Below are 23994 nucleotides of genomic sequence, written 5' to 3'. Positions count from 1 at the left end.
TATATATTACATATATTTGGAACAAAACTTTGTATCTCCGTTTTTGTCATTTTTCTTTTTTTCCCACACATAATTTGAAAATACCAGCATTGAGAGTTAAGAAACTCCTTTTCCTGTAGAGTCTGGATATACAAGGTATTTCAACAGTAAAAATAATAATAATAATAATAATAATAATACTTAATATTTTATTCAGTATATAATATTGTAGCATAGGGGTGCACAGAAGAAGCTTAGACAACTCAAAGTTGTGTTCATAGCGAAGCTTTGTCTAGGACTCAGCAGCCAGAGAACAAGAAAGGAAAATGGCTACCACATATTCATCCCCCACCGCAGTGCAAACCCTGATTAAAACTGCATATTCAGGTTGGAATTCTTTCATTGTATGGTGAGATTATTGTTATATTTTTGCACATTTCCAAAAGCAGTTTAATAACATTTCTTTCCCATGGCCATAGGCCCTCAGACCCCCATGGAAAGTCCTATTCAACCCCTCCAATATTTCCAAAGTTATGCCCTTGCCTTTAATGTTGGGTTAAAAAATGGGTCTAGCTTGGGTCTGTGCGTTAGTGAATGTGTCTCTGACCTGAGGAAGATGCCTTTAATGTTGGGTGTCGAGAGGAAGGCTGTAGCTGGGATGCTGCTGATTCTGTTGTGCTGCAGGTGGATAAACTCCAGCGACTCCGGAAGGTCAGCAGGGACGTGAGACAGCAGGTTAGTGGAGAGATCTAGTGTCTGGTACACACACAAACACAGATTACTTATTATTTTTTGCAAGTATGCTCAGCACAGCAGAGCACAGCATTATAATCATCCACCTTTATTCTGACAAATTGGAAAACAAACGTTTTTCCACGCCCTCACACACTTGCATGCATATTTTATCACATTTTCACACCCTTAAACTGTGCACCCTTCTATCTAGGTGACTCACTTCATGCATTATGCATGCATTTGATCCCATCAAGCTCGGCTGTGTTATCTGTGACTGCAGAGAGAGATAAATCACGACCCAAATTATCCACTCAAACGCTCCATTTACACCTCATGTAAAAGCCAGCACATGGCTGGATTTCAGGCACGATTTAATGCTGAGTGGAGGGCTGTGAATTCCACTAACGGGCTCAGCAGAGGTCACACCGTGGACATATTGCGTTTAAATGTAAATGGAGTTTTTGACAATTTGATTAAACGGAACTCTTCAGCGAAGAGAGAAATCAGTTCACATCGTGATCAAAGGCCATTTTGGACACATTTTAATGCAATGTATAAAGTGGCAGCTCTTTACTAAATCGGCACTAAACTTTTCACATGGCAGTTTAATTAGTCTCACTAAGGACTACATTTTTGTTCATTCATTCATTTGTATATTCACGGATGAGCGATGCAGTATGTATAATCAAAGAGTGAGATTTAAGTGCCAAGTTTGTTACAGCCTATAGCTTATTATTCAGTAACGACATGGACTACATTGCAAACTCCCTGAGCTATTCATAAGTGGAGGGTACTGGCCATACAAGGGGTTAATCCTTTTGCGGAATGACTTGAAGCTGAGTGAAGAATCAATGTTAAATCAACACCAGTCACCAAATATATATATTTTTTTTGTCCACCACAAAAAGTTTTCCAGTGGTTTGGCATTTTCTTAAAGGACTTCTTTCTTTAAAATGTCCAGTTCTTTCCAGCAATAAACCTCAACAAAATGCAGAGATTCTACTGTCTGTCGAGTCTGTGAAAATGGCCTTTGTAATAAAATATTATGGCAAAAAATGGCATTTCTTCTTACCCCAAAAGTAGTCAGATGCAAAAGTTTCATATGTTTTGTTGATTTTCTAAGTGTACAGTTAACACAATCTTCACAGAAAACAACTTATGTCTTTTATTGCATTTTAAAGCACAGTTTATATTTATTTCTATTTATTATTTAGTTCCCTGCGATGGACTGGCAACCTGTCCAGGGTGTTCCCTGCCTTCTGCCCAGTGACCACTGGGATAGGCTCCAGCACCTCCCATGACCCAACAGGATAAGTGGCTTAAATAATGTATGTGTGTGTGTGTGTATTATTTAGTTTATTTTATTGAAACAAATAGATTTCCAAATTTCAAGAGAAAAATTGCTCTAGGCCTTCATCACTGAACTGTGAACACGAGCCATAGTCTAACCAGGTTTCAGTCAGTCAAAAAATTGAAAAGAGAGGCGGCTCTATGTCAAGATTCTTAACTGAAGCTGCTACATAGAAGGTAAAATATCTGTTAATATGTCATATAAAATATATCTACTACAAGCTTCAAATGTCTGTGTTTAATCTAGAAGATCCAAAAAAACATTTATGTCCACCGGCATTAGCTTAGTACTAACATACTATTAGAAATCCCATAAGGATGCTAGCAGAAATTGGCATGATTATGTAGATTTGTTCTTGTTTTTTGACATTTTTGACATTGAGTTTTGACATTTATGGCCTGAAATGAAGGTTCAGCTCTAATATTCACAGGTTGCCACTGGATAACACTATGCCATACAGCATAGGTATTCAAATCTGGACCTTGAAACTGGATTCAAGGCATAAGCTTCCACTACATTTAGCTACTTTAGCCTCATAGCAACATCACAAAACTAAAGATCAAACACATCTTGGCTGATTTGCTATATTTAGGCCGATTTATACCTTTACACTCCTCTATCTCTTTCTTACCGTGAGTGAGCTCAGTTCTTGCCATGCTCCCTGGTAAAAGGAGTTGGTTTTGAGCTGGTTGTTGGACAGGTAAAGCTCCCTCAGCTTGCCCATGCCTGTTAGAGCTCCATCTGGCAGCTCTTCGATCTGGTTGTCCTTCACTTTGAGCACTTGCAGACTTTTGGGCAGCCCCTTTGGCAGAGCTTGCAACCGGTTCCCCGACAAGTCCAAGGCCTCCAAGACTCGCAGTTTGCGGAAGGCTTCACGGTGTAGCTTGGCACTGGTCAAGCGGTTGTAGCTGAGATTTAGCTCAGTCAGCGTATGCAGGGTGATCAGGTCATCACGGCCAATCTCGCTGATCATGTTGTGCAGAAGCATGAGGGTTTTGGCACGGCGGGGCAGGCCACGGGGGACCCTCTCCAGCAGGTTGTTGTACATGTGCAGTGTGTGAAGGCGCTTCAGTCCACGGAAGGCATCCCGGTCAATGGCACGGGCACGTAGCCGGTTGTTGTGGAGCAGAAGGTACTCCAGGTTACGGATAGGCGTCAGGGAGTCAGCAGGTATCCGGGAGATGGAGTTCTTTTCCAGGTGGAGCAGCACCAGACTCCGGGGCAGACCACTAGGGACCTCAGTAAGGTTATTATTAGAGAGGTCCAGGTACTCCAGGCTTGTCAAATGACTGAAAGACAACAAAATCATTGTTTTTTAGCCCATCCTTTATTATCACAGTCATATGAAACCTCTAAATTCCATTTTTTCCACCTTTTGAAAACGCTTGCTTTCCTTTATATGGCATCAAGATTTTGCACATTTGAGAGGGTGGTGGAAAGACCATCAGCACTGGTCCATAGAGATGTAGATAAAGTTACCCAAAGAAGGGCCCAATTTAACACCTATTGTGTTCCAATGTGTTGTAAACACATTCTCCACCACCACTAGCAAAACAGCAACTGATGGAATATCTTTTGGAAGAACGGTGTTCCATCCCTCCAGTACAGTTCCAGGGACTTGGGCAATGTATTCCAAGGAGCAGTGAAACTGAAGGTGGCCCAACATTTTCTTAAGATGCTTTATGTTGTTTTTTTTTTCTTTAATTTGTCACCTATTTGTAAACTCACCGAGCACTTTATTAAGAACAACTCCTTGTATCTACACTCATTGTCTATTTTATCAGCTCCACTTACCATGTTTTTCTGCATACTTTGTTAGCCCTCTTTCACTGTCTTTTTTCAAATGGTCAGGACCCCCATAGGACCACCAAAGAGTGGGTATTATTTGGCTGGTGGGTCTTTCTCAGCACTTCAGTGACAATAATGTGGTGGTGGTGTGTTATTGTGTGTTGCGCTGGTACGAGTAGATCAGACACAGCAGTGCTGCTGGAGTTTTCAAACACCTCAGCATTGCTGCTGGACGAGAAACAAAAATATTCAGCCAACAGCTTCCTGTGGGTAGTGTCCTGTGACCACTGATGAAGGACTAGAGGATGACCAACACAAACTGTGCAGCAGCAGATGAACTATCGTCTCTGACTTTACATCTACAAGGTGAACCAACAAGGTAGGAGTGTCTAATAGAGTGGACAGCGAGTGGAAACAGGCTGTAATTGTAGAACTATAAAGTGCTTCTACATGGTAAGTGGAGCTGATAAAATGGACAGTGAGTGTAGAAATAAGGAGGTGTTGCTTAGTGCTCGGCGAGTGTATATGTGTATGTGTATATAATAGTGGTTCTCAACCTAACTTGCAACATATAGAGATGGCCCACGTATTTGCTCCATCTGTATATGTTGCAATATGGAGCAAAATTCTGGACCGCCTGAGGGTCCCTGAGGACCAGTTTGAGAACCACTGGTATATACAGTATGTGTATTTTTCTTAGTTGTTTTTTCTCTTTCATTCTTTCACTTTTTCCAAGTTGCAGTGTTGTTTATCTGTTTGATGTTCAATCTTGACAATACATTTTACAGACAAAATGTTCAGTTCCATATTTGATATTTCAAGTTTGTAACATTTGTGGCAACAAAATGTACTTTTATTGCTGATAAAGCAGCTTGAATTGAACTGAGTTCAATTCAGACTATATTCAGCTAGTGTTTTCAAACTAAACTGGGAAAGAGGAGAGGGCCATTTGAGACCAATGAGCACAAAAAAGACAGGAAGCATCAGAGATAGAGTAAAAGAGAGAATACAATAAAGAAAAATATAAAAGAGTTCTAAAAATTCAGCTCTCTTTTAAACTCCTACATTGTATTTTGACTATGCTTTGACAATATTGTGATCCAGTCATGCCAAATTAAGCAGTGGTGAATGGAACTGAGATTGAATTGAAAGAGAAAATCCAAGAGCAAGAGGAAACAATGAGAAAAAAGAGGCGTACAGAAAGAGAATGGGAGTTATGGAGATGTGGTAAGAATACAGAAAACAAACAGAGACAAAGATAAAGAGAGAAAGAGGTCAGAGCTAAATCAGTTCATGGTAAAGGGTAAGTGGATCAGTCAGATTCTGTATTGTCAGAGAAAGAGGGAAAAAAAGGCATTCATAGTTATGGTGATGCTCTTTTGATGTATTGGATGAATCATTTTATCTGACCTGAAAGTGTTATTATCCATGCCGTCGTTGCTGAGGAGGTTGTTTTGCAGGTAAAGTTCTCTCAACTGGGACAGGTTCTCAAATGCACCAGCAGGAATCTTCTCCAACTTGTTATTCTAAATGAACACAGTCATCAGAAAAATGATGAGAAGTCTTGAGCTTGGAGGGACATAAAAAACATACAAATATAAGCATATATTGCTAAATATGTTGAAAACATGCCTACTCGCCCTATTACAGTGGGACCACAACAATCTCTAAAGAGTTGGTTTAAAGACTAGGACAGGGGTCGGCAACATGCAGCTCCTGAGATGCATGTGGCTCTTTTACTGTCCTGTTGTGGCTCCACAGCAGAATCCGATTTGTAGGTAAAAATAAAATAATCCTCCTTTGCAGTAAAATAAAATTCTGCTAGAGCATGAAATTGTCCAAAATCTCTTGGTCTGCTGAAGCATTAAGAGTTCCTTTCACTGGAACTAAGGGGCCGAGCCCAACTCCTGAAAACCAGCCCCACACCATAATCCCCCCTCCACCAAACTTTACACTTGGCACAATGCAGTCAGGCAAGTACCGTTCTCCTGGCAACCGCCAAACCCAGACTCGTCCATCGGATTGCCAGATGGAGAAGCGTGATTGGTCACTCCAGAGAACACGTCTCCACTGCTCTAGTGGCGGCGCTTTACACCACTGCATTCAACGCTTTGCATTGCGCTTGGTGATGTAAGGCTTGGATGCAGCTGCTCGGCCATGGAAACCCATTCCATGAAGCTCTCTACACTGTTCTTGAGCTAATCTGAAGGCCATATGAAGTTTGGAGGTCTGTAGTGATTGACTCTGCAGAAAGTTGGCAACCTCTGCGCACTATGCACCTCAGCATCCTCTGACCACGCTCTGTCATTTTACGTGGCCGACCACTTCGTGGCTGAGTTGCTGTCGTTCCCATTCACTTCCACTTTGTTATAATACCACTGACAGTTCACTGTGGAATATTTAGTAGGGAGGAAATTTCACGACTGGACTTGTTGCACAGGTGGCATCCTATCACGGTACCACACTGAAATTCACTGAGCTCCTGAGAGTGACCCATTCTTTCACTAATGTGTGTAGAAGCAGTCTGCAGGCCTGGGTGCTTGGTTTTACACACCTGTGGTCATGGAAGTGATTGTAACACCTGAATTCAATGATTTGGATGCGTGAGTGAAAACTTTTGGTAATATAGTGTAGCTTAGCAAAAAATCTAACTTAAAGTTTTCCTCTTACTCAGATAGAGTCGATCACCAAAGATTTGTTTGCTGTCTTTTCCACTGAAGCTAGCTATGCTAATGTAGCCTGTATAAAACTACAGTTTCTAAAGCTATCTGTTAAAATGGAGCAAAGTACAAACACGAATAAGGCAGCTACTACTGTTTTTTGCAACAAACAACATTAGCAAGTCTATTTGTTATTACTTAATAACTTAACATTGTCTGAGGCAGGAATGTGATTTAGGCATGCACTTTGTACAATGCTAATTGGTCAGCTATAGGCTTCACAAAAACTAAATTAGCCATGCAATTCAAGTGCAAAACTAAAGATGCAAACTTCAGACAACAAGCATTTCTTGGCTGACTGACTACATTTTGGGTTTAGGCAAAAATTATGTAGATTATATTCGTCACCAAACTACTGCTTTATGGCACGAGGTTAGCCTAGCTCAGAGAGATTACCTTCAGGTGCAGACGGTAGAGAGCAGAGGGCAGGCCCTTGGGGACATAGCGCAGGAAGTTGCTGGACATGATGAGCACCTCCAGGTTGTCTGAACCATTAAACATTCCCTCAGGTAAACCTGCTTCCGTCAGCTTGTTGTTATGGAGATACACTGACCTGAGACAAGGCACAGGCAACAAATTAGGCATGTCTAGCTCTACCAGACAGTTTTTCCTTGCTGTAGGCCCACACTTCAGATGTAATTGTATCACTGTAGGCTTGTCTTCAGTGCATATTTGCTGTATAACGATTCACATTCTATTCTGAGGTGTTCATTTTGTTCATATTTAGCCATGTATTGAGGCTTTGTAGCTATTCTGTCTATTCTGAGAAATACCCACAAGTTTGTGGCTGTATATATTTGGAAAGTATGAAAGTATTAACATACTTCAGCGCAGGTTTCTGACCAAAGGTGTAAGGGTAGATCTTGGTGAGTTGGTTAGCAGCAAAGTCAGCGCTGACCAGTGCAGGGGGGAGATGTCTGGGAGCTGCAGTGAGCTGTAAAGGAACAATATAATAAAATATTAGACTGGACTATAATTAAAACAATAATGTATATATATATATATATATATATATATATATATTATATATATATATATATATATATAATTAAAACTACTATATAACTATAGAGAACTCTTTTTCCTTAGTAAAGTTGCCTAAACAGTTGATACAGAATGCATATGTAATTCAGTATGTAATTACATAATTAAATATGTGTTATATCATTATGTATTACAAATATGTTTTACATTGCAACGTTTGGCAGTTGCATTGGTTTGTGTACATAAAATGTATTCATAATTTTTTTTTTTGCATGACTATTTTCTAACAACTCTTTTTTTTTTACTGTGCCTTTAATTTTTTACTAATATATGTAAATGAGCTCTGTTCTGATTGGCTGCCCTGTATTGTGCATCTATCTTAGTCCAGGCTGAAACCCTCCTTGTGTTTGTGTGTGTATATATACAATCCCCACGGACCAGATCAGACCTGCCACACAGTCCTATCCGGTACACAAAAGTATTTCAATTTTCTATTAATATTAGCTCGTTTCACTGCACTACAGTCCCCAGCATGCACTGCAACGTTACATGCTCCAACTCTCCTACCCCAACAACAGTCTATGCGACAGTGGTTAAACCTCAATTCTACACAGTTCTACACAATTCAACACCAGTCGTATCACCAAAATGTATATGAGCCCAAGTCTTAATGAACATGCAGCAAAGAAAGGATGCCAGGTTCTCTAGCTCAAGCAAATAGGTAGGTTTAAAGGCCGAGCACCTGGGAACATTAAAATTTTGAATATTTCATGAATGGCCAGGTCGGGTTACAGCACAACATTAATTAAAAATGAAATAAAACCATTTTTTCTCTGGCACTCGGATTTGATGAGATTTTTTAATATGGCCCTTTTACTGGTTGAATTTGACGCCCCTGATTTAGGCCTTTAGTTGGGTTATTCTGCTTTTCTCTTGCCAAACCTCTGGGCTATTTTTCTCCTCACCTTTAAGCCCCTTCCTGCTTAGTGACACTGACTAATCCCCTCACTGTATCAACTTCAGTCATCTACTTTTCTCTTCTAAACTTGTTTTGACCCCCCCAGTCGTGGACGTTTCCAGCTGCTGTGAGGTGTTGTGCTCTAGAGTGGCGGCCCTGCCTTCTTTAGAGCCTCCTCCCGCTGCTCTGTCCCGCCCGTCTGCGTGTGGGATTACCCCCCTCAGCGGGTGTCCGTGAGGCTTTAGCCAGCACTCTGCAAATCCCCCAAAGATCCTGCGGGATCTTTTTCCCCTCGCAGCTACCCTTTTAAAGTCGGCCAGCCATAAATCTGCCTCACAGCAGAGGAAACAGGCGTCAGAGCCAGAAGCCTGGCACAGGCAGCAGGGCGATTAAGGGAGAGAAAGCTGGCAGAGCTGGCATGCTACACCAGACCCCACCGTGATGAATGAGTGTGTGTGCGCATATTAAAGCATTAATTCAACAAAATATCAAATTTACATAATTTCCCTCTTGTCCCAAAGGCAGTCTGTCATCCAAAACATGTACTTGTACAGTCATGGACTCTGTGTGGGCCTAAGCTGGTTTGTGCTGGTTAAACACCCAGCATGGCCATGCAGGGTGACCAGCAGCACCCAAAACACAGCATATGCTGGTTTTGGTGGTGACCAGCTAAGCTGGTCTATGCTGATTTTTAGCAGGGATGCACTGGAGCTATGAGGCTAATGTAGCTAATTGAAGGAAGCTCTTACAAAAAAGGGGTTATTCCTGTGTTCTCAGGGCTTCATGTTCAAAGGGTTTTATGTTCCTCAGCCCTTTATTTTCTCACTGAAATTTGTAGGAAACAGCTTTATGTTCCTCTAGCCTTGCGTTCCAACTTCTTGTAATTTTGGAAGGAGTCCTGTACTCCCAGCTTCCTAAATTCAGGGTTCTATATTCATCTTTCATATGATAAATGACAGGAGCGCATTACAGAAACCTATAAAAGCGTTTAAAAGATCATGTTTAACATTATGGGGTCACCAAAAGTCATATTTAATGAGGAGAAGATTTTCAAAAGGAAAGCACTTTGTTTCAGCATGGCTAGCCTCAGTGAGCCAATCAGCTAGCTAAGCTAAGTTTGTATTTGGGACCAAATTTGAGGCATCATTTGAGTGTGGAATACATGACTTTTTTGAATAATTACAATGTCTGGTGCACTGCCCTGCTTTTTAGATGCTGCTAGCTCTTAGCTTGCTAGCTAGCAAGTTAGTAGAAAAAATGGAACTAACTTGAAACGAACTACACTTCTAAAATACTGGTGTATAGTATCAAACTCAACTCCATCCTCTGAAACTAGCGTCTCAGACCAGTGTCTATTCTAGCATCTTACTTACCTGCCTTATTGCCCCACTTATCTGACTGTCACCTCACTGATCCCTTTCTTTGCTACTATACACCCTTTAACTGCTGCTGCACTCAGCACTTTAACTTTAGACCCATACTTTGCACAATGTAAAGGTTAAAGGTGTGATTGTGTGTGTGTGTGTGTGTGTGTGTGTGTGTGTGTGTGTGTGTGTATGAGTGAGTGATGGTAGGAATGCATGTTTTATTTTATTTTAATTTATTTTATTTTATTTTAATCACTACATGTAAATGTCTGTCTAATACTGTGCACTGTGAGCTCCTGTAACCAAAACCAAATTCCTTGTATGTGTAAGCATACCTGGCCAATAAAGCTTGATTCTGAAAGGCCACAAGGGGAAATGGTGAGGGTAAGTTGACAAGAGCGTGTTCAAAACAGTATGGAAATGGAGGATAGATGCTGTTGTTGAGGACAGTGTTAGCACTTATTAGCACAAACGCCAACTTTGGTAATGTTTTGAACAGAATTTCAGATTTTATTTACTGAACATACAACATCAGACTACGTAAGTGTGTAAAAATACCAGAGGTATCTACCATTACTTTCACGTTGAGTCAATGACTGAGGTAACATGGGAGCATGAGGTAACATGTTTAGCTTAAAAAATTCATTGAGGACTCAGGGAAGGGACCAGCTCGCACACACAGGCACCACTCTGTACTTTTACCCATGTTTATAGATAACACTGTGTCATACAGTGTCAGAAACCACATAAACAAGTCTCTTAGAGATAACTTGGCGCTTGAGTCAAGCATGTAATGATTTATGTATGCACTTAGCACGATGCTAATTGGTGAGGTATTAACTTCCATTATTTGTTTGCTACATAAGCCTCGTTGCTCCAGTTTAAAACTAAAAAAAAAAAGCTTCAGGCAACAAACATGTCCTGGCTGATCTACTACAGTGGAAGCAAGGAAGAAAAACCGCATAAATTAGATTTTCTGCTGAGCTATTACTTTAAGGCCTGCTGCCATCCTGCCCCTTACACAAGAGCTTGGATGTGTTTAGCGCTCTGAGGGGAACTGGAGCGATTTGGCTGCGGTACACAACAGCCCTGCTGGCGATTGTGAGAGGGAAGGAAAAAATGCTGTCTCATGCCCAACAAAAACACTAAGCTCCATTTCCCATCAGTCAATTTTAAAACAAACGTGGGAACGCGCTTTAGAGATTTGATGCGCTCTGGAAGGCATCCATCATGTCCTTGTACAGGCTCATAACTGAGTCATATTTCGAGGCCATGACCTGAAGGATTCCTCATCCAAACATGCTCAGCGCTTCGGGAGCTCAGGTTTTTTGATGCTGAATTTGGTTTCGGACTGAAGGAGACACTGTATTAGCAGTTTAGCACCTCAGCGCAGGTCAGAACCTACACTGTAGGTCTTGGAAGCACACTTGCTGTGCCACAAGCAGGGGTTAACTCTGGCTGGAGTGCAGTGTAACTGGAGCTTTGGTTTATATGGATGGCAGAGCTGAGCTTCAGTACTAAAATTTGATGGAGCACTGATCCTCAGGAAATCCATTAAACTATTCAGTGTGAGAACACATGCTGACAGACAACCATTAGACAGCTACACTCCTTTTCTATGCCTACTAAAGCTTGGAATGGGAAGAACCCATTGGGACTAGACTGCACATCAGGTTTGGACTTGTGTTTTTACTAGAAGGGAATGAACTTCGCTATGGTTGTTACGATGTTGCAAATTTGCTGATAAGGTATCCCAGGTGGTTGCTAAAGTGTTGCTTGGCAATTGCAATATAATCCCAGGTGGTTGCTACGGTGTTGCTTGGCCGTTGCAATGTAATCCCAGGTGGTTGCTAAAGTGTTGCTTGGCCATTGCATTGTAATCCCAGGTGGCTGCTAAGGTGTTGCTAGACCATTGCATAGTTATCCCAGGTAGTTGCTAAGGTGTTGCTCGGCTGTTACTATGGAATCCCAGAAGGTTGCTGAGATGTTTCAAGTTTGCTGATATGGTATCCCAGGTGGTTGCTAAGGTATTGCTAGGCCATTGCAACATTATCCCAGATTGTTGCTAAGGTATTGCTAGGCTGTTGCTATGGAATCCAAGACGGTTGATAAAATGTTGCAAGTTTGCTGATATGGTATCCCAGGTGGTTGCTAAGGTATTGCTAGGCCATTGCAACATTATCCCATATTGTTGCTAAGGTGTTGCTAGGCTGTTGCCAAGGTGTTGCTAGGCTGTTGCAACAATATCCCAGGTGGTTGCTAAGATGTTGCTAGACCAATGCAACAATATCCCAGGTGGTTGCTAAGGTGTTGCTAGGCTGTTGCTATGGAACCCCTGAAGGTTGATAAGATGTTGCATGTTTGCTGATATGATAAGATATTGCTAAGCCATTTTCCAGGTGGTTGCTAAGGTGGTGCTAGGCTGTCGCTATGGTATTCTGTTTGGTTGCTGAGATGTTGCTAGTTTTTTTGCTATAGTATCCCAGGTGGTTGCTAAAATTCTTCTAGGCATTTGCCATGGTATCCCATGTGGTTGATAATATGTGTGCATATATTTGTGCTAGTATGCATGTGAGTCTGTATATAATGTCTACCCAGGGCAGTATGAGAGATGACCTTTGTGACATAATGTGTGGCAATTAGGTTTTAACTTTGTCAACATTCTCGGCATTCATTTCCAATGGGAAAAAAAGCTTGCTAGAACAAACGCTCTACAAAACATCTACATGCAATCAGTCACAAAAGCACAAGCCACTATTCCCCTGTAAGCTCTATGATTATGCAGTTTCATGGTTCTAGTTTGAAAACTTTGACTTTATCAAGCCAACCTAATTACATTTTGATTATATTAATACTATTAAATCAATGTAATAACAACATGTTGTTGGGGCCAATGAAAGAGGCAGAATCCCAAAGTGGCTACAACCATCTGGGTCCCCACCTTCTTTTCACAACAGAGCTTTCCTCAAAAATGTGCACCAACTGCAGATTTACTATCAGATAGGGTGAGATGTTTTTTAGAAGGTGACTGAAAGCAGCAGTGCAGCTTTAATCGGGTGGGTGTAACAAAACAATGGACTAGCAATTCAGATCACAGGCTAGAACGTAAAAACTAAAGCTTATCATTACGTACTTCGTAAGTATGTATGTCAATGATCCAGTCCCATCTATAGTTATTACAAATAGGTTTTGTATTCATGCTTATCACACTCAGCCTTTGAAGTTCAAAGCTTTAAAATCTGAAAAGCATGACGCATAAAGAGCTTCCAGCTTTTTCCATATTCACTTCTGATGTACATCCAAATTTGGCGGCAGTGACGAGAAAGCAGAGAGGAACTTCTAAAGGTTGGAGAATCCTCCTGTGTATGATCCAGGGATGACTCACCTTGTTATTTGCCAAGTATAAGTAACCCAGCTGCTCTAGAACTTCAAATCCCTCGTCTTCAAGGCCTGCCAGCATTCAAACACACAGGAACATACAGAAACACACAGTCATATTATCTCTCTCACACATTGAACAATTAGCAAAAATGACTTATCCAGTCATCACCAATATTAGCGGTGGTGACCGCAAGCACTTTATATTGTTCCTGTTCTAACAGATACCTGGAACTCTGTAGGAACTTCTCAATCCCTTCAGATGTGACAGCAGAGAAAATTCTGCTTCGTTTCAGGCAACATGTGAGAAGATACTATATAAGGTTTATTCAGCTACAGATTATCAAAATGTCGTTCGAAGACATTGCTACATAGATAAATCCACTAAAGTTAAACTTAAGTTTAGTTAGATGAAAACAGTTAGTTTTATATTTCATTTATTGATGATCTAATGATGTCTCAGGTTGGTAGTGGTCCAACTTGAGCAGATTTCAAAAAGAATTGTCAAGGTACACTAAAGTTCACAACAGAATTTTGTTGGGCTACGCTGAGGTGTTGCTAGTTTTTTTTTGCTATAGTATCCCAGGTGGTTGCTAAAATTCTTCTAGGCATTTGCCATGGTATCCCATGTGGTTGATAATATGTGTGCATATATTTGTGCTAGTATGCATGTGAGTATTTTATAAAGCTACAGTCTGGATTAGCTAAAATTTTACTGGGCCACAGTCAGGTAAGGACAAAATATTTTAACCCTATTGTTGTATTAAGACAGAATTTTTCCAGGTTCAGACAGAATTTCATTTACTACAATGAGATTCAGACAGAACTTTATCAAGTTCAGACCTAATTTTTTAGGTTACAGAATTTTTCTGGACTACATTAAGGTTCAAACAGAATATTTATGGGCCCGGTTGAGTGCAGACAAAATGTTTCACGGGTGCAGTCAGATTTAGATTAAAATTTTTCAGGTTTCAGTTGGTTTGAGACAGAATTTTGTCAGGCCACCCTGCTGTCAAATCTGGAGAGAATTTCATTGGGCTTTGGTCAATTTAAGAAAGAATTCTGTTTTGTTTCATTCATGTTTAGACCTAATTTTTTAGGCTATAGTTGAGTCCTTTTTTTCTTATTTTTTCTAATATGGCTTTGGCAGAAGCAGTCAGCGTGCACTCAACCATTTAACTTTTTTTTTAAAAACTAGCCCACAAGTAAAAATTCATAATCCAAATGCATTCATAATCCCACATCTTAGTTGTGGCCCTTACTTAGTAAGGAGTAGATATGAGATAATTAGTGTGTGGCCACGATTTAGTAGGATGTGGGAACTAGATAATTAAGTTCTGTCCACTACTTAGTAAGGTGTGGGAATTAGATATTTCAGGAGTAGCCATGACTTAGTATGGCATGTGAATGACTTAGTGAGGCATGGCAATGAGATAATTAAGTTGCAGCCATTACTTAGTAAGAAGTGGCCATGAGATAATTAAGGTGTGGCCACTACTTAGTAAGGTGTGGCTAGAAGATATTTTTTAGTCTACAGGCGAGTTTTTCTTAGGCCACAGCTGCGTTTAAACAGATTTTTTCAAGCTATTTTTGATTTAGGCCCAACTTTTGTTGGGCTACAGTCAGGTTCAGACAGAATTTTGTTGTCAAGTTCTGGCAAAATGTTGTTGCGCTACAGTCAGGTTGGGACAGACTTTTATCGAACTACAGAGAATCATTATCATTAATGTATTTAGCTGGAACAGATTTATCATTCTCTACTAGATTTATTTATCAAGCATCAGCCAAGACCACCAACAGAGGTAGACCACCTACAAGTAGAACAGACTGTACAGACCTCTCCCACATACACTTCTTTCTAAGATACTAAATCTCTCTTCATCTCAGTCCATATGTCTGTCTCTTTCACCTTGTGTGGTGAGCCGGTTGTTCTGTAGGTTGAGGGTCTCCAGCTGAAGGAGCCGTGAGAGGTCCTCCACTGTCACCTCAGTGATCTGGTTGTTCTAAAGCAGAAAGAAACCAAGAAATATTTTCAAGTGACTTTTATGAAACAAGCCATAAACATAACAACCTAGATTTTGCATATTATGTTAATCCCAATGCATTGCCACACCTTAGTTGAGATAATTAAGTTGCAGCAATTACTTATGAGCATGAGATAATTAAGGGGTAGCCATGACTTATTATTTGCATGTGAATGACTTAGTAAGGTGGACAATAAGATAATTAAGTTGTGGCCTTTACTTAGTAAGGAGTGGGTATGAGATAATGCGTGGACATGGCTTAGTAAGGTGTGGAAACTAGATAATTACGTCATGGCCACTATTTAGTAAGGTATAGGAATGAGATCATTAAGGAGTAGCCATGACTTAGTATGGCATGTGAATAACTTAGTAGGGTGTGGAAACCAGATAATTAAGTCATGGCCACTATTTAGTAAGGTGTGGGTATAAGATACTTAAGACATAGCCACTACTTAGTAAGGTGTGGGTATGAGATAATTAGGGCAAGGCCGTAACTTAGTAAGGTGTGGGAATGAGATATTTAAGGCATGACCACAATTTGGTAAGTAGTGGGAATTAAATAATTAAGACATTCCATTATTTGTGGCCTCTTCTTAGTAAGGCATGGGTATGAGATAATGAAAGTATAGCTACTACTTAGGAAGGCATGGGTATGAGATAATTAAGACAAGGCCGTAACTTAGTAAGGAGCGGGAATGAGATATTTAAGGCATGACCACAATTTGGTAAGTAGGGGGGATTAAATAATTAAGACATTCCATTATTTGTGGCCACTACTTAGTAAGATGTGGGTATGAGATAATTAAGGCATTGCCAAGTAAGGCGTGGGCGTGACATAATTACAGCATGGTCACAACTTAGTAAGGCATGGGAATTAAATATTGAAGGCATGGCCACAATTTAGCAAGTTGTGGGAATTAAATAATTCCAACATTTGATTAGTCTACGTACTCTAAGTTGTGACCACAACTTTATTATCTCATTCCCATGTCATGCATTAAGATCCCATCTCTACACCTTAGTAAGTTTTGGCCATTTGCTATATTTAAGAAGAAATGTCACCAAAAGAGGCCCGGTCAAGATGACTAGTCAAGAACTTTTAAAAATAACTAAACAATAAATAAAAAATATATAGACATTCTTCAGGCCAAAGTAGCAACTAGCAGACTATTTTTTTAACAAGTTGTTCGGTAGGTGACAAAACATCAGTGGTCATGCGACCCCTATCACAAACACACCTGCAGTGAGAGCTGGCGTGTGGTATCCGGCAGATTTGGTGGAAATCCGGTCAGGTCGACTCCAGCGCAGTCCACTGCTCCCTCGGCTGTGCAGCTGCACTTCTCTGGACACACCCCCTCTGGCTTTGACTGTGAGCTCACGCTCACCTCTCTGTCCAGCTTCTCTTCTACTTCTCCCTGCAGGTCTTCATCCCTCCACTCTTCTTTCTTCTCCTTTTGGTGCTGTGCCAGTGGCCGGTGGTCTGGCTGTGCTCCTTGCTGCCCCAGGACCAGAGTCCAGCCCAGCAGAACTACACACAGCAGCAGGCAGCGCCGCCTCATTGCTCACACCCACTCTCTCTCTCTCCTCTGGGCCTGAACCACACACTCCTCTCAGATCTCTGTCTGGATGTGTTGGTGGGTGAAAGGGGAGGTGGTCTGGGGAGCACCTTCACCAGAACTTGGTCTGTCTGAACTTCCAGAACACAGCAGGGCCTCAGAACAAGGAAGAAACTACACCACCATTCACACCTGCTGGAGACAGAGAGACAAAACAGGTGAATTTATTTAGGTTGGCTTGACCAACTTGGCCACACATTAGTAACCACCTGGGATTGTATAGCAATAGCCTAGCAACATTTTAACAGCCTCCTGGGTTTCCATAGCAATAGCTTAGCAACACCTTAGCAACAACCTGGGTATCCATAGCAATGGCCTAACAACACCTTAACAACCACCTTGGATAATGCAGCAATGGTCCAGCAACCACCTGGGATACCATGACAATGACCTAGCAACATCTGATAAACACCCTGGGATAACAGCAACACCTTAGCAACCACTTGGGACACTATAGCAATCAGCTAGTAACTCCTTAGCAACCACCTGGGTTTTCACAGCATCAGCTTTGTCAAGCCAGCTTGGATAGAAGTTGAGCAACTGTCTCTACCTGGCTCTAACACAGTTATCAATCTGCAGCAAAACACCTACCTTTACTAGAAGTGTTTCTTTTCCTTCATTAGAAGTGGCCAGTAAGAGGAAGAACAAGGTAGGTGTTTCTAATAACGTGGCCAATGAGTGGAAGCACAAGGTAATGTTTCCAATAAAGTGGCCACTGAGAGAAAACACAAAGTAGGTGTTTCCAATAAAGTGGCCAGTGAGTGTAAGCACAAGATAGGTGTTTCTAATAAAGTGGCCAGTGAGTGGTAGTATAAAGGGGTGTAGTCTATGGGCTTCTATGTCTTAGACATGCTCACAGTTTAGAGAAAATTTAGTGAAAATGAAAAAAGAACAGTGACAGTAACCAAAACTCCAGTCTAAGAAAAAGTGACTCATAATAAAACCCATTAATGCTTCCTGCCATGGGGTCATCTTAACCCTGTGAGAATGCTGAGTTTTAGAAAATTGCCACTCTTCACCCACACAGGTCGGGCTGTTCATCCCCCAGCATGAAGCCCAGGTGTGCAAAGGCCACGACTTGAACATTTTAACTTAACAATCTGAGCACAGTGAAGCTCGCAGAAAGGGACTAAATGTTTCCTTAACTGGAGATGTTAGCTTTTTTAAGTGGAAACATTTTTTATGATTAAAAAAATGCAGGAAGTCTGAATGAGTAGGAATTGTAAAGCAGGTTATGTGGGATTTTCATTCAAAACTGTGTAACCCCTTAAATGCCCAGGACCAGGCTTCCTCACTGCCAGAGCTTAAAGGGAAATTCCACCCATTTTCAATTTGCAAATGTTCTGCATAATTCAATGCCTGAAATGCAAAACATAATTAAACGTGGTTTGATATGAAATTCTCCACTGTAGAGAAACTTACAAACATTTCTTTACAGTGGTGGTGATAGGAACCAGGGGTTGCCATGTCTACAACAGAGCTATAGTCATTTTATTCACTATTTAAAACCACTGGTGAACCTGCATGTGTCTTCTGACATTAATGGACTTTTAAAAAATTGTTTTAGGCCAAAATCTCATCTTAAATTGATCATCTCAGGCATCAGGCAGCGAATTCAAAATTATTTCACATAATAACTTTCTGTGGGGGAGCTGTTATACAAATAATCTTCAAATGTTTGATGTAAACAAAGTCATCCAGAGAGTTTGGTGTGAAATGCTATGTTCTAGAGAGACTTACAATCCGAATTGTTCACAGTGGTGGTGATAGGAACCAGATGTCCACCTCTAAAAGCTCCCTCACAGAATGTTATTACATCAAATGGTCATAAAGTTTTGCAAAGGTTTTAACCTGGAGGGATACATTCAGGGAGTTTTAAGGCCAAATAGTTTCCAGATTTCCTACTGTCTGACCATCATCATCATTCCATATAAACACTCAGAAGACATGTGTAGGGTCTCTGGTGGTTTTGGATAATAAATAAAATGTCTATATTTGTGTGGTAGTCATTGTGACCCCTGGTTCCTATCACCACCACTGTAAAGATATCTAAGCTAGTACACATCGCATGATTGAAATGTGCAGAAATATTGAAAACTCCCCTTTAAATGAAGGGCCATCCCTCAGTCTCCTCTGAGTTCTACAGTTTCAACAGTATCTGCTTTAGTCATTGTGTGTTTTGGTACACATGATCTCAAATGTGGCTCATAATTTTAGTATAAATCACTTTTACATGGTCACACCTGCTAAAAGAAGTAAACACATGTTATGACCTGAAGCCCCAAAGTGCTGGTTGTCCTGTCGTAACCTTACCAACAGCGTATGACTAAACCTGCAGAGAGCTTTAAATGAGCTTAGAGTCTGGCATTAAGAGAATATGTGTGCGTGTTACAGTAACTGTTTTCCAGTTCCAGATGGGAGGTGTGTTTCCAGCACTTTCTCTCCGTTTGTGGCGTGGATGTTTTTCTGTGGTCACTTAAGAGTTTTCTTTCCATAATGACCTCTAGACAAGACAAAGCCACCTCAGACAAACAGTGGCATTCCATGGCATTCCAGCACCGGCCAGCCAGCCCTCCAATGCCCAGATAAGGAGCTGACTGTGAAGGTCAAATTCAGCGGGATGTGGAAAACATTCTGGAACGAACGCCAACAACGACAAGCAGCGCTATCGCACAAACACTCTCCAGCTTCCATTCAGTCTGCGTGTACAGCACTGAGAGTCTGAATTAAAGTTCAGAAACGCTGGCCTCTGAACAGGAGAAAATTAGGAACACAAGGGAAAATCCTTTGTAGGACTGGATGGAAAGCGCACACGCTGCTTAAAATCTGCAGCCTTTTTTTCTGCTGATACATATCTGAACTTTATGAAGTGTAATAGCGTGAAATGTCATGTTATAAGACCTGGTGCATGATTTAGCAGCAAGTATTAGCAGTTTAGAGGGACAGAAACTGTTGGAAATGTCAATTGTACACAGTTTTCCTATCTTGTGGTCAATTAGACTGTAGCATGCACCCGTCCCCCAGGCCCTGATGACAGCCACGAGAGCCGGCGGGAAGGTGGGGCCCGAATCCCGAACACCGCCAAGGGACACGAGTGATGGAGGGAGGAGGACGTCAGCTGCCAACCAGATCAGCTGGCTCTCATTAAGGGCAGTGTGAGCACCTGAGGCATGAGGGAAGGAGAGCTAGGTAAGGAGGGGGAGGCAGGGCCTGGGCAACGGAGTTTCGGGACTCGCACACCATCCCTCACTCCCTTGAGGATTTCCTCTCCCTACCATCCTCGTTCGGGCTTCGGGCCCCGCCTTCCTGCCAGCACTTGCAGTCCTCGGGGGACGGGTGCATGCCACACAGACATGTTTTGTGGCTGACGTTGGCATCTTTAGTTGTGCACTGGAGAAGGTAATGCAGTAAATGGTTAAACCTTCTATTACTTGCAGTGGACCTGTGCTAGTTTGGGGGATGGCAATTTTTTCCCTTTGCTCCACCTTTTATTTGACAACATGAACTCAAATGCTGTAAGAGTTAGGAACCGTCTACAAATGACCAGAAGAAAGTGTTGCTATTCTTCTCTTCATATTCTTATTAGCTCTGTAAGTATCTGCTAAAGCTTTGAGGAACATTGCTCATGTTCAGAAGCATTAGCAGATGTACTTACAGAGATACTACTGGTACCACTAATACTTTTACCAATACTAATTATATTTCTTCCATTAATTTTTGAGATAGTTATTATTTCTAGAGTGGCTACAAGAGCACGCAAAGTGATAGTGTGAGTTGAAGCTTAATAATTGTCATGTGTAAGAAAATAATAAACATAAAATTCAGTAAAAAGTTTCTTGATTCATCTCTAATTTGGTCATGAAAGTGTAATTAATCTGATAATGAGTAATTGACTCGTGAATTTCACACATTTTACCTGATATCTGCATGCAGCAGTGAGCCCATTCAACCAGTGCAGCTCAACAGCCACATTTGTAGAACAATGTCATCTATGCTGGGTGCAATAAATGTGTTATTGGTGCAAAATATTTCATATGGGAATCTTAGTAAGTGGGTTTTTACCATCATTCAGGACTGTTACCATGGTAACTTTGGTTAACTATTGATGGGAACAGGCCTACATGGATATATTAGCCTCGTAGCTCCTGCAAACCTAAAGAAGTGGCCTTTTGAAGTCAATTGTGGACCAAATTATTGCTTCAGTCAATTATTGATTCCAATCAGGATTCAAAACATATATCTCAACAATACATTTATCTTTCTCTTCACAGTGTTTCCAAATGATTTTCCAAAAGTTCTGTAATAAGAGGATATACAGCAGAGAGTTTTCCAATAAGCAAAACACTATTGACCAAGAGGACATCCAAAAACTTAGGTGAACTGCCACATCCTTGTCAAGCGGTGCAATTGATTTGAATCTGTTCAGCCTACAAAACAGCAAAACTAAGTGCAGTCTTAGAGCTGCACAGGAACTGCAGTTGCTAATAGGCATGCCAAGCAGGGAGAAGGTAATGTAAGGAATGCACAGATTTTTTCAGATGTTTTGCACGCAAACTGAAAGGTCAACTTTAAACTTTAGTTCCAAAAACGTTAGAACACTATTTGAAAAGCAAATGAAACAGAAAGCAGTGATTTGTAAATCCACTGTGAAAAGACATAGAAAGTTTTATCTTAACTACATTGTTCTGATGTAAATATATACCCATTCTGAAAAATGTGGTTCCAAAAAAGTTGTGCAATGAGAAATTTTCAAAAAGACTAGTCCTTTAAGAGCAAGGATGATTTGAGGCTCAACTCTTGGCTAAAATGCATCAACAAACAGTTTAATAACAATCACTCAATGAATGATTGCAAGATTTTTAGATATTTCACCCTCTGTGGTGCAGAATATCATTAAAAGATTCAGGGAATCCAGACAAATCACTGTGTCTATAGAACAAGGCCAAAAATCTCAACTGAATATCCATGACCTTCAACCCCTTCAGATGGCACTGCTTTAAAAACTGGCATCCTTCTGTGATGGATATCATCACATGTGCTCGGGAATGCTGTGACAAACCATTATCAATATACACCATCCATCATTCCATCCGTAAATGCAGGTTAAGGCTGTACTGTGCACAGTAGGAATCATATGTGTTAATAACGTCCAGAAACGCCGCCAACTTCTCTGGGCTCAAGCTCATCTGAAATGAACTGACGAACAGTTGAAACAGTTTTGTGATCTGATGGGCCAGGATTTCAGATTGTTTACAGAAATAACAGATGTTGTGTTCGCCAGGCCAAATAAGAAAATGTTTATTGAATTTTTTTCCCGCATAAGGTTCCAAGCCAACATCCCTTATGGTATGGTGGAGTATGCATGATGGCACCATTAATGCTGGAAGATATAAACATTTTGCAGCTTTCTAGATAGTACATGGGGTCATCCATGCTTATTTCAACATGACAACACCAAGAAATATTCTGGCTGTGTATTTAGAGAGTGCAGGTGCTAGACTGGCATGCGTTAAGAGGTACAAAATATAAAAATGAAGGCCCTTTATGGAAAGCCGTACAATTGTAGAACAGAAAAATGACAAAAAAAATCACTTCGTAAACTGGATCAATTGGTATCTACACAAGTACTAAGTGTTAAAAGAGAAGGTGAAGTAACACAGTGGTAAACATGCTCCTGTCATGCAGGCATCAAATTTGTAATGTGTGTAAAACATCAAATATTGTTTTCAGTTGAATCCAGGTTGAAGTTGTTTTAGAAATCACTGCTTTTTTTAGAAGCATTTCATGTACGGTTCCAACTTTTTTGTTTTAAAATTGGAGTTTGTCAAATAGTTATAAATCATTAGTAGGTTTTGTGTAATAAGCCAACTACTCAAGTATGTATACTGATTTGTGCTTGAACTGTATCCTTTCAAACATTGGGAACATTAACGGGAGGCTTATATCAGGTTTGACCCAACACAGAACAGATTATCAGAGGTACCTCACAGTACAGCAAATACAGTAAACTGGAATATAGCTACTATACGCCTGTTATTCACAGTGAAGCAGTAACAACAGCACAAAAACCATCTGAGCAGCTGGAGAAAGTCCACATGTGCGTGCATCTGGAAAAGTGGAGTGGATGCAAGGGAGTATTGCACAGAGAGTGAGAGAGAGGAAAGGAGGGAAAGAGAGGGAGAGAGCGAAGAGGGAGAAACCTATAGGGGTACCTTACCTTACATCTACCTCCGGTAATAATGTCTGACCTGCAGCCGTCCAGCAATGTATTGAAAAGTCTGTGCAAGTCCAAGTGCCTCAGACCACTCAGCCCTGGGCCATAGTGAGAGCAGCAGCCACAGCTGGAGAGACCAGGTCCCTTCTGGTACCTTCCAGATGTGCAGGCTGAGAGTGGGAGTGAGAGGGATAGAGCAGAGAGAGAGAGAGAGAGAGAGAGAGAGAGAACAGAACAGTCCAGCCAAAGCCAAAAGTGAATGTTCCTTCCACAGACTTTCCACTATTGCCTTGGAAATGACAGCTTAGCATTTAGCTTTCTGGAAAAAAAATGGGAAAGGTCTCAAACTGGCTCAAATCAAACTCAAATAAATACGCTGACACACTTTTGAGTCCAATGTGTGGTTTTTCATGAGCCTCACCAGCAACCATTGAGATGGCAAAAGCTCTGAAATCTTACAAAGTATGTATTAAGTACAAGTCAAGCAGAAGGAGTTTCCAAAGGCCAGGCTTAGTTGGACAAAAACAAGGTCAAAAGATGAAACAGCACCAAAATATGCTTCCACCAATTATTCCCAATATTCCATCTAAAGAAGTGGAATAACTGCATGAGTGAGTTTTCAACCTGCAACTCTTTTCAGATGATCTAGCTGTGTTGCTATTTTTATGGCAGTAATATGTAATTGCTCTCAAAGAAAGGTGACTAAGAGCTAAGCAGGAAACCTAGAGCCAGCTAGAAGTCCAAAGTTATTATGATTGTTTTGCTGTACAGTTACAGAATTATGTAGTCATTTACGGGGATTCATAATGAACTCATTTCGCATTCACTTAACATTCGGTATGAAAAGGTTTGTTGTAAAAAAAATGACAAAAATATTAAA

The 23994-nt window shown here is 40.9% G+C and overlaps 1 protein-coding gene across 1 annotated transcript in view; it reads right to left on the bottom strand.

The window, feature by feature from the left end:
• Positions 1-23299, bottom strand: part of podn (podocan) — a 28872-nt gene extending 5573 nt beyond the window's left edge. Inside the window, exons 1-9 of the mRNA XM_036591142.1 lie at positions 23118-23299; positions 16523-17035; positions 15170-15263; positions 13268-13332; positions 7398-7507; positions 6970-7126; positions 5264-5379; positions 2697-3354; positions 587-735 (exon numbers count right to left, since the gene is read on the bottom strand). Coding sequence (XP_036447035.1) covers positions 587-735; positions 2697-3354; positions 5264-5379; positions 6970-7126; positions 7398-7507; positions 13268-13332; positions 15170-15263; positions 16523-16843 — 1670 coding nt within the window. The 5' untranslated portion in view covers positions 16844-17035; positions 23118-23299. The remainder of the gene's footprint in view (positions 1-586; positions 736-2696; positions 3355-5263; positions 5380-6969; positions 7127-7397; positions 7508-13267; positions 13333-15169; positions 15264-16522; positions 17036-23117) is intronic.
• Positions 23300-23994: the final 695 nt, after the last annotated feature.

Source organism: Colossoma macropomum, unplaced genomic scaffold, assembly GCF_904425465.1.
Source record: "Colossoma macropomum unplaced genomic scaffold, Colossoma_macropomum, whole genome shotgun sequence".
In the NCBI taxonomy this organism is placed as follows: domain Eukaryota; kingdom Metazoa; phylum Chordata; class Actinopteri; order Characiformes; family Serrasalmidae; genus Colossoma; species Colossoma macropomum.
Note: the sequence above shows the minus strand (reverse complement) of the source record. Positions and strands in the feature narration are given on the sequence as shown.